The sequence below is a fragment of the Anneissia japonica genome, unplaced genomic scaffold (genome assembly GCF_011630105.1).
Source record: "Anneissia japonica isolate Jap-2015-1 unplaced genomic scaffold, ASM1163010v1 scaffold284954_len198220_cov131, whole genome shotgun sequence".
Classification (NCBI taxonomy): domain Eukaryota; kingdom Metazoa; phylum Echinodermata; class Crinoidea; order Comatulida; family Comatulidae; genus Anneissia; species Anneissia japonica.
In genome coordinates, this window is record NW_022699591.1 from 40,679 (window position 1) to 51,855 (window position 11,177).

An 11,177-nucleotide genomic window follows, 5' to 3' on the forward strand; every position below is an offset into this window, starting at 1 on the left:
CTTTTTACCATACCAATACTTTATAATACTGTACATTAAACATGGTGCTACCAGGTCAAAGTATGTCACATTAGAAGAAATATTTTAAATAGGAGTCAAGTTCATTATTTTTGCAAATTGTTAACATATTTCTCTAATCACAATTTTCAATATTGACATAAGCCACAAAAACATTTATTGTGTATTAACATCAAAGATCTTATAAACACAATATAGCGTTCTCCGCGATTTACGCGTAACAAATAGAAGGGTCGGTCAAGGTTCAAAAGTTTCCAATTTAGCAAGAGGGCGCCATTCATGCGCTATTATACCAAAGAGAAAAAGTAATCAGTTTTGGAAGAGGGCGTCCTATCTGTTGCCATGGATCTGAGATGGTTCCTGTTCTGCTGTTCACAGGATTGATACCCTAAAGGTAAAGTGGCGCGGTCAAGGGTCAAAAGTTTCCAATTTAGCAAGTGGGCGCCATTCATGCCTTATTACAGAATTTGCACACATAAATCGCGGAGAACGCTATCTTGTGTTTATAAGATCTTTGATTGACATGCTGTAGAGTCACTATATAGCAAATTGTTAACATATTTCTCTAATCACAATTTTCAATATTGACATAAGCCACAAAGAAAATTTATTGTGTATTAACATGCTGTATTGTATACACACTATACTTTAGAGCCTGCAGGAATGATAAACAAATTAGCAAAACATTTCATCTTAATCCCCACAGAATGTGAGACAAAAAATGTTTCTATGGGTACAAATCTAAATACCTGAAAAAATGCAATATTTGGTAATGTCATCTCCTTGCTCTGTATCTGTTTTAATTAAAACATGGATGAAATCAGAGCTTAAAACCAGATTAAAGAGATCCTTAATTTTTCTCGCAAATTTTTATATCGCAGTAATCCCACACCTTATTCTTCAGGGTCGTAAAACACCATAATCTCTCTCGCCTTCCACCTGGATTTCGGCAATAGTTGTGATTGCCAAAGCCTTTCTTTTCCTGTACTTTCTTGTCGTCGGAATAATAGTTGTGTTTATGTGGCCAGTTTGAGGACCATTTTTGGCATGTTATCCCTTTTCTGGTATAATCTAATTTTCCACGGTACTCGCGGCCATCACCTGCTTTGCTTTGAAAACATTTCTCTATGAAATAAGAAAAAGACAATTTAGAATGTTTATTCTTATTAAAAATGGAATTATAGAACTCATTTTTATTAAATTTAAATCACATCATAATATAAATTAACATTTAAAATTAATATATATTCTATTTAATCTTCCACTTTTGAACATTTAACTGGAAATCTAAATATAAGGTTCAGTAGGATTTTGAAAAATATTTTTCAAATACACAGCTTACTGGATCCCTCCCCCCCCCCTCCTCATCGCAACCTTTCAAAAAAGGATCCCTCCAAAAAATTGCCACTTTTTGTTGTTACACATAGCTTATCAATTAGTCATTGTCCTTCAGAAAATTCATTTTAATACCTCTACATAACAGATAGGATAATAAAACAATAGGTTTACCTTTAACAGGTAGCTTATTACACTTGTACATGGCACGAATCTGTGCAATGTCTAAATCACTAACACGGTCTCTCTGACCGATTTCAAATCCGTAATCTCTATATTGTTTTTTAACTTTAATGGTTGGTTTGCCGTTCTTTGTGAAGTATAATGCTCCATAGTGCATAACGCTCTGGTAATCATACATAAACCCCATGGACGTGACGTTTGCTTTGTCAATTTTTCCAAAGTTCTTCTCCAGTCCAGGCGCTACATTTTTGTCTACTATTGTAATGTAATCATCCCTGTCTCTGCGACCCTGTTAAAAATAAGAGAAAGAAACGAAGACTTAGTTAAAAAAAAAAGCATTAAATTGAGTACTATCTTAAAAAAGAACACTGCCCACAAATAATAGAATGTCCCTTTATAGTTGAGTGTCCCTTTAAATTCAAACATCCCTTTAAAGTCAAAAATGTCCCTTTAAAGTTGAATGTCCCTTTAAAGTCAAATGTCCCTTTAAAGTTGAATGTCCCTTTAATAGTTTAATGCCCTAAAAAGGGCTCAATGACCTAATTGGACAATATAAGTCTAGTTGCAGTAGCTTTAATAATGACATAGATGCCAAGCATTCTGCACGCTTCATAATATTTTCCGGTCATTAAAACAAAATGCCAGCTTCCTGAACGAGTAAGGGTACATTGTGTTGCAGCTAATAATCAGTGCAATGGAAGTAGATCCTACCCGGTACACAGTTGTGGGTGGGCAGGTGCAGCAGATAATTGCCCAAATTGGTAAACAAACCCATCACATTTTATGTGATAAAATTGTGTGATGTGCACATAGATGGGTTTGATGATGTCATATTATGCCCAAATATGGACACTTTACATTATATTCAGTTTTATATATTATTTTTAATTAATTCTTTTTGTAAATTAAGAACTGAAAGTTTGTTCCTTTTTTTTTTCTTTTTCCTTATCGATATATTTTTTAATTAGTTTATTTTTTGTTTGATTATTCCATTAGGGCTACTCGCAGTAGTCTAAATTTATTTATATTACTATTAACTAATTAGTTTCATATTCTTTTTATGTCTTGTTTTACTATGTGTATTGAGGGTCCCCTAATGATCTGCTTTGGCTGGATTGACCACCCTAATTAAAGATTGTTGAAATAAATGAATAAAAAAATAAAATTTGTTAGTGTGAACAAGTTTGAAAACTCATTTGCCAACCGCTGTCACTTTACTCTAGCTCTACTTCAAATTTAATATTGTTTTCCTCTGTCAGACATGAATCCATAAGGAGGACTGACCTTTATCTGACATGGAGAATGTACCTTTGAAAACTTCCCCTGAATGCTCCCCTCCAGTAGTACAATATATTCAATACTACGATAATTTAGATTAGAAATATTAGTAGAATACTAACTTGTTCATGCCAGAATCCAATTGCATGCCCGAGTTCATGTAACACAGTTCCAGGAATGGCACATCCAGGACCAAGAGAAACCAACTGCCTTCCCCCTTGCCGACCAATGTAAGACCAACACCTACAGTACACAAGAAATAACATCACATTTTAAGCATAAGCTTTTCACAGACATTAATTTAATGGTTTCATTGTCACTATAATCTAAACTTAGGAAATATTTTTATGAAACTGACGTTTCATAAATATATGAGTTCCATAAGGGACCAAATAATTGTGACACTTATTCAAGAGAGGCGCTTAGTGAATCTGTCCACTTGCATTATTACAGTAGCTTTTAATTGAAAAAGTCAACAAGAAATTTTTCCCTCATCAATTAACACACAAAAAAAAAATGCCATCCCTATATTCCTCTTAAGAACTCTGTAAATTAGTGAATCGGCCGCCAAATTTGTCAGCTCTGTGTATAAATATTTGCCCGACACAACTCCAGAAGACTGTATCCTAACGTTGTAGTCCCATAAAACCGTGTTGGAGCAAACATGCTTTGGACTCAGTAGTTATTTAAACTGAACCATGAAGTAAACCACATATCTTTGTTTAATTTGATATTATCAAACCAATAAACTTTGCAAATATTTTTTATCAAACTTACCCAGGCTGAAATTTGAATTGGATATAGTCTTTGTCGGCCTTTTTTTTCTTTCTGAAATCAATGCATGTATGTCTTTCCCATTGTCGCATTGCTCCTCTTATAGTGTCGACGGTCTTCTTATCTGAAATAATAATGATACTAAAAATGATGATGGTAGAGGTTGTGACGGAGGTGATGATGGTGCTGGTGGTGATGTAGATCTACGGTGGGCAACCCATGGGTCGTGACCCAAGTTTGGGTCGTGACTGAATTTTTGAGGGTCGTCAAATCGCATCTGGGTCTCTAAAAAATTATACAAAAAGTCTTGCATGTTAAATACTTTAAAAATCTGAAGATTCCCTTAAAAACATTAATACAAAACATTTTTTTAAATAAAATAATGTGAAGTTTTTTGCTGAAAAGGTGTCAAAATATAAGTTGAAAGATTTTTTTTTTATTTTGAGACTGCTCTACATTTTGCGATACTGTACAATGAAAAAAAAATTAAGTGTCCCCTAATAGAGAGGTTGAATATGATTGATTTGGCACACTCAGAGAGTGTTCCTGTCCCATTAATAGGGGTGTCCCTTTAATATGGGTTGGCTGTAGTGTTAAAAGATGTAATTCTCATTTCATGAAAAAGTGTCCCTTGAATAGGGGTGTCCCAATGTTGGATTCTACTGCATTAATACATTGATCATGTATTTTGTATCTTGGACGGCATTTCTATGATAGCTGAAGGTTGTGGGTTGTGGGAGGTTATGGCAAGAAATTATGGGTCCTAAGGGGTAAAAGGTTGCCGACTGTAGATGTAGATAATGATAATGGTCATGGTGGTGATGTAGATAATGATAATGGTCATGGTGGTGATGTAGATAATGATAATGGTCATGGTGGTGATGTAGATAATGATAATGGTCATGGTGGTGATGTAGATAATGATAATGGTGGTGGAGATGGGGCCGAGGGTGAATGTGATGGTGATCAAATTGACAGAGTTGATTATTATAATGGTAATAATGAAACTTTATGTGAGTTGATGGGCCGAGCGGTAAAGCAGGGGCGCCGCTAACTACAGCCTTAACAACAACGCAGGTTTGAGCGGCTCCTTGTCCAGCTTCACCTGGTAGATCCCAAGTCTAATTGGATAAAGACGTAAAATGGAGGTCCAGTATACACATCTAGCTTGTGCACTTTAAAATTCCCATTGCATCTTTCCGAAAAGTAGAGGGTTACCCCGATGCGATGGTTCATTTCAGGCCCCTGTCGTTGTGGAATGATGTGAACATGTAGCTACTATGAAGCGCCTCTTTCTTTACGGCAGGTGGTAGTCACAGATCAAGTCATATGCAATTCAGCACAATAATGCTGCGAGTTGGTTATTCTCCGAACTTAACCTTAATGAGTGAATGATGGTTTCTAAAACAGAGTCAAGAAACAGAACTCACCAAATGTGGTATCCAGTTCATAAGGGATGATACCTCCTGGCCATAATTTACTCTTGGGTTTACGTATTGCTCGTGTTTTTCGTTTGCTACTATCCTCAAGGTTCTGCTTAGCAAGCCAGAATTGACTGTCCAAGTCCAAAACAATATCCCCTTCAAAGAACGGTGATGAAAAGCTATTTTGGGAATCTGTAGAAAAGAAAAATATGTTTTTTGATTGTCATCCCATAGTGCGAAGTTCAAGAAAATAATAAAAACAATGAGGTGAAAAAGAAAATTATATTCAAATTTAAGTCTGAGTGTGACATTTGTGGCCACCAAGAGGTGCCAGACTTATAATATTTCTTCCTCCCTGTGCCACCTTTATGTCAAATTCCTGAATCCGCCACTGTAAAGCAGAATGTTAAGTAAAGTCATTAGTGTACTACAGTTTAGTAACTGTGCAATTATGCTCTATTTCCAGTCTCATTGTCATGGTTTCAAATCCTGGGACTATAACAACTCACTGGGTACACACAGTTTCAATTTTGCTGTTGAATAAAAAATGTTGTTAAATATTAAAATACCCAAGAAACACCAAAACCTACGCAGAATTATAATTATCATTTTCCTTCATACTTTAAAGCATGTTTTTACTAGTCAAATTTATTCGAGCGAATCAAAGGTTCCTGAGCTCTGATTGGTTCACTTTTTTTACTTCGCACAAAATAGAAACTGTTTAAACTACCGATTTTGTTGAAGCAAAAACTTTCGAATCGCGCGAATAAATTTGTAAGTGGAAAACAGGCTTAATAAGCCTTGTGTCAAGAAATAAAGAAGTGGGTTGATTAAAATTGCTATGGCAACCCACCCTAACCGCCCTTGGTTTATTATTTGCAATATTCCATTCCTTGATGCACCAGTTGAGACTCAGTGGGTTTGTGATCAAAGTAACATATCAAATATCTCAGTGGCTAAATTAAGTTAATTCCGATACCTGTTGGAAGATCTATAGAATATGGCAGATTAAACCAAGGATGTACAAACTCAATTGTGAGATATTTTTTTATTATTATTAAAAAAAGCCTATTTTATGTACTATATATGGTTTGTTTTTTAATTACTTACTATTGTATAACTATATCATTCACACTTTTTTTTAGACAATAATGAGTTTTTTTTAAAGATATTGTTGTATATTTCAACACTATATACTTTAACCAACTAGATGCCTACTTGCCTCTATTCAAGCTGTTAAAACAATGTTTTAGTTTTGTTTAAATTTTATTTTGTAATTAATATTTAAAGTATAGTACTTGGTTTTACATAGTTAATTATTAGTTTAAAAAAGAATAGATAATAATAGTGTATAAATATATATTCTTTATTTGATAATACCTGTGTACAGTATCAAAAGTAAACACCCAATAACTAACCTATTTTTGGAACAAAAAAAGTAAGAGTGACATTGAATGACTTTCCTAATTTAGTTAGATTCTAAAATTTGGCTGCTAATTATATATTTTGCAGTCATAATCAGCTGAAAGCAGTGAATTATTTTGATTCACAGTAGATAAATTTTCATTTAAAACATACTTGATCTTTTTAAATACACAATTCAATGGCTTAATTGAATTTTAAGTGTTTTTTAGTATTCTAACCACAGACAGTTAAGAAGCATAAAGAAAATTTTTAATATAAGTAACAAGTCAAAGATTGAAGCAATGATAAAACATGTGGGTTAACAGGAATGGGGTTAAAGCCTTACATTTCTGTTAAACCACAGATTAAAGTTACTTTCTCAAAAGGTGATTGAAATGTTAAAGGTGAAAAATTGTTTGTTTAGTCTTTCAATGAATATTATTAATTTCCACCAGAAACCCATGAATTTCTTTTTACATAACAAAAGTCTTTTTTTGTGAAAAATAATTCTGTTCCCGATAAGGATCTAGTCAACTTTAGCCCTGTAAAATGGGTATTGACCGCAAATGACTGATAACATTACAAAGTACTATACTGTAGTATTAACAATTGATAAACCAAAGTATAGTATGTATTCTGTTGTGAGCAGTATTTGTGGTGCCTTTTTGAAAACAAGTACATTCCATTTATATTATAGACAGGTAAATAGACAGGACAGATAAACAGCCTTCCTGGTACTGTACACACAAAACAATACATTCCAAACAGGTAAACCTAGGTATTGCACAGGTAAGACAAAGTTAAATTCCATTCAGGTTATATCACAATACATATTCCAAACCAGAAACCATACAAAGTTGATACATAAACCAAAAGCTGCACTGATTATGTTCAAATAAAATAAAACAAAAATTACTCCAAATAGAGAAAGTGAGCCCATATTACACAATGTTTCGACTATTTAGTCATCATCAGGATGATGATGATGATGATGATGATGACTAAATAAAGTTAAAACGTTGAGTAATATGGTCTCACTTTCTCTATTTGGAGTCACTTTTGTTTTATTTTAATACATAAAGAATAGTTAAATTCCAGGGGAATTTCAATAAAATTCATATGTAATACATTTAAGATTAATGTTGTAATCAAATAAATTAAATAAATAAGTGACAATAAATATAATGTAAATTGTAGAAATTCCTTTAAGAAAAGTTACAAAGTCGGTGCACAACTATAAATACAAGTTTAGTATTATAAAAAATTATAATGTGTTATTAATTTATCAAAACTATATATATTTTGTGTAGCTCCTATGAAAGATGATTTGAAATGGTGATCTCTCAATTTCCAAGGCCCAGCTTATCCAAGGCTCTCCTAATTTGATTTGAGTGAAAATCATATTTAAATCTGAGAGTGCCACTTCCATACCATAGCCATAAAGTGTGTACCTCAGTCATAACCATGGTGGGCTTATGTGGTCTTGATTTTTCCATTTGTAAAAGTTCCACCCTGGGCACCCATTCACCCCACCCCACCCCATTTTCGAAAATCTGGATGCACTGCTGCAGGGTGGGATCCAGGCAACTTAATCCCTAGGCATTAATTATGCTGGGAAATTTGTTACTATTGTCCAAAGAATTTGTTTTTATTTTTGGTATGTCTTCCCTCCCTCCACTGGCATCCCCATTGATTAAATAATAAAGGCATGATATTATCATGAAGGTGCCTTTGATGTCCTTAGTACAATGGTGTTTCTGTATGTTGTGTGGAAGTCATATGATTATGTACAGTACTTCATGTGATGACAGAGATGACTATCAAAAAGGATGTAAATTCAAATTTAATTGCTTTCCAGGGGGGAATAAACTACAAAGTGGATAACAACATGTTAGATATTAATTTCATTACTAACTAGGATTACTAAGTTAGATTTTAAAGTAAACAATATGAATTTTTATTTTATATATGTGTGGCAATGTAACATTTAACTTATATATAATCATTTATAACTCTTGTATTGTTAATACGATAAATCAATGTCAATGGAGTATACATGTTCTCAGACAACAATATTTAATTGTTTTATTTTTATTAAACAAAAGTGTGCAGTACTAAAAGTGTACTATTATCATCAATAATGAAATGTGGTTAAATGTAATTTTCATGTGAATGAAGATGGATTTACACCATACATAGATAAGTTTTTGGTTTTGAATTGGGTCTTTTTCCCACTGGGCCCAAGTATACATTTTTTAGGCCTGTCACTTTCTGTACCCCTCATAAGTTAAGTTTAGTATTTAAGTTGCTAGTGAATAAACAAATAAATAAATACTGGCTCGAAAGTGTATATAAAATTAAAAGTTAGCTGAACCTCCACCACTTACTATGGAATCTAAATGCCAAAGTGATATTATTGGTGATGCAAGTAATGTGGTACTGCTTACCGAGTTTTTGTTTTGGTTTTGTTAAGAGAGACATAGATGGGGCAGATATGTCATCAATAATTCTACTAGAAGCATGCTGTGTTGTCACTGAGAAAATGTACACAAAACAAAGAGTTAAAATACATACTTTTAAAAACATACTCACAAAATTCTTTCTTTTTTCCCAAATATTGTTTAAAAACAAACTGATACATACCTCCATCACCAGAATTGCAGAGGTCAGCCAATGCTGGTGGACATAAACCTGAAAATATAAACATTACAGCATTTGCAAAAACATTCACAATTTCATATTCTGTTATAATTACCTTCACATCCAAAGCAGATTCATAGGCCTTATATATTATTTTAAGATATTAATTTTCTGGGCCTATAAGAACAGGTATTACTTTATTGTATCAAATCAATATTTCGACCTATTTGTTTATAATAACAGTTTTCCTTTTACAGTATTTTACTATTATTAACTTACAATTTGTAATATAATCCATGGCTAATAATGTACTCTATAATACAACGTTACAGTTACTCGTCGTGCGGGGCTTAAACGGAAAACAAATTTTCTGTGTTTATTCAGAACAAATAAAGTTGTCTTATGTAAACCAAACAGGAACGCTTACAATTTAAGGTAGTAAAATGCAGACGACAAAGCGTTATACATCTCAATCAAAAGAAATTTATCTAGAAAGTCGTTATTATCCATTTTTTATATTTTATACAAACCTGTGTTAATCTCCCATGGTCGACGATCATCTTCTTTTACTGGAGCACATGTTGTCCGTATATTCAAGAAACAAGAGTAAACAATTACAAGAAAGTAAACCGAAGTCAGTCTTTTCAAAATAATATCCATTATAATTATAAGAAAACAAAAGTTCGCACCAAAATTGTCTGACCACTCAACAAGTTTGACAGTTTGACTCCAGGACGTTTTCTGTAATTATTGGTATCGCTGAATTCCTGCCGCGATGGCGGTGAGTGGTGTTTTTGCCGAGATGCAGTCAATAAAAACTTCTACAGTTGTCCAAACTTTGAATCGGATCAATGAAACTATGCAAAGCAAGGTTCACTGTCTACGATAAAAACTGAAGGTAATTGTTAGTTTCTCGGGTGAAATCTTTTGTGCTTGCTTACCGAGCTCCGCTTCAATCACGCAATAAATCTACGCCACACTGTTATTATTCCATTGTTGATATTTCATGACGTCACACAATTTTGTACTGCGGTTCAAATACAGCAGTACTACAGAAGCCTAGAGGGGCCTTTAAGGGAATTGAGAGCGTGTGTACAAACATGGTACAAACAAGGGACACAATTACCCTATTCAGTTTACTACAATAAATAAAGTGCCCCGAGGAAAAGGAGATGATATATCACTCACTACCGGTGTGTAGGCCTCTTAAGTTGCCAAAATGTTTTGTCAGTATGACACGACAGCAAAACATTTTGGCTATAATTTTAAATGAGTACTGTACGTCCTAATATCATGAACGTTGGCATATTATTTTGTTCGTGAATGTTGATACTAATATACTTATACTGGTTGCCTACATCAGGGTCTACATCCTGTAATTATAACACGTTCGGTATAATTTAACTGTACTGTATATTATAATGCAACAAACGACAGTCTAATAACCCTAGATACTAGGTTATAGATTGTGCACCAAAAAATATTAAAGAGTTATTGTGTTTAGATTTTGCATGAGGTCTCATTTTTTCTATAATGTACCATATGCTAATAGAATCATAGCGAATAATCTACAATCTGCAAAAAGAACGTCAGAAGAAATTTTAATTGGGACATAACTGGAAAATTTGAACAAATTTTTGTAAAATTAGATCTACATTTCAAAGAATATTTTCATGACTGTGGGCTCTCTGTGCGTGTATACAGAAAACAAGACCCGGATTCACTTGCACCGCGTGCCAACTCATTATTTTCCTTTTGGACCACCATTCATTCTGTCTAAAAATTGCTTGGCTGATTATCCAAAATTCAAGATAATTTTACTTTACATGCAGATAAAACTGAACAAAATTTACAATATTGATATATCTAAATACTGTATACATAAAATACAGACAACAATGTCAAGTTTAATGTGAACTGCCCAAGTCATGAGGATGTCATATCACATCCATATATGGGCACGATGATGTCATATCTTACCAATTGTGAGCAAATCACTTGATAGCTGTGGATAGAGCGTTACATGTCTATGAATTTTAATGTTATGAATTTAAGCTGCCAACTGCGTTCCTTGTCCCGTTTTTAACGGTTTGTCATAAAATATGAAAAAAACTTCCAAAT

The 11,177-nt window shown here is 33.4% G+C and overlaps 1 protein-coding gene across 2 annotated transcripts; it reads right to left on the bottom strand.

Annotated features, from left to right (window-relative positions):
* Positions 1–412: 412 nt before the first annotated feature.
* Positions 413–10,201, bottom strand: LOC117103016 (zinc metalloproteinase nas-6-like). 2 transcript variants are annotated; one of them, XM_033243478.1, is made up of 8 exons: positions 9,587–10,201; positions 9,060–9,107; positions 8,864–8,950; positions 5,019–5,204; positions 3,592–3,712; positions 2,937–3,057; positions 1,528–1,825; positions 413–1,143 (listed from the first exon to the last, which is right to left on the bottom strand). In XM_033243478.1, exons 1-8 carry the CDS (start codon positions 9,714–9,716, stop codon positions 869–871), a joined length of 1,266 nt encoding a protein of 421 aa, XP_033099369.1. In that variant the 5' UTR covers positions 9,717–10,201; the 3' UTR covers positions 413–868. The 2 variants fall into 2 exon arrangements, with proteins under 2 accessions (XP_033099369.1, XP_033099370.1); XM_033243479.1 differs by lacking the exon at positions 8,864–8,950.
* Positions 10,202–11,177: the final 976 nt, after the last annotated feature.

Bases quoted from the DNA above. Each gene is read 5' to 3' on its own strand.
- LOC117103016 (XM_033243478.1), bottom strand. From the start codon at position 9,716: ATGGATATTATTTTGAAAAGACTGACTTCGGTTTACTTTCTTGTAATT. The intron at 3,058-3,591 runs GTAAGTTTGATA...TGTGTACTGTAG, and splicing joins CAATTCAAATTTCAGCCTGG to GTGTTGGTCTTACATTGGTC. The intron at 1,144-1,527 runs GTAAACCTATTG...CTTATTTCATAG, and splicing joins TAATAAGCTACCTGTTAAAG to AGAAATGTTTTCAAAGCAAA.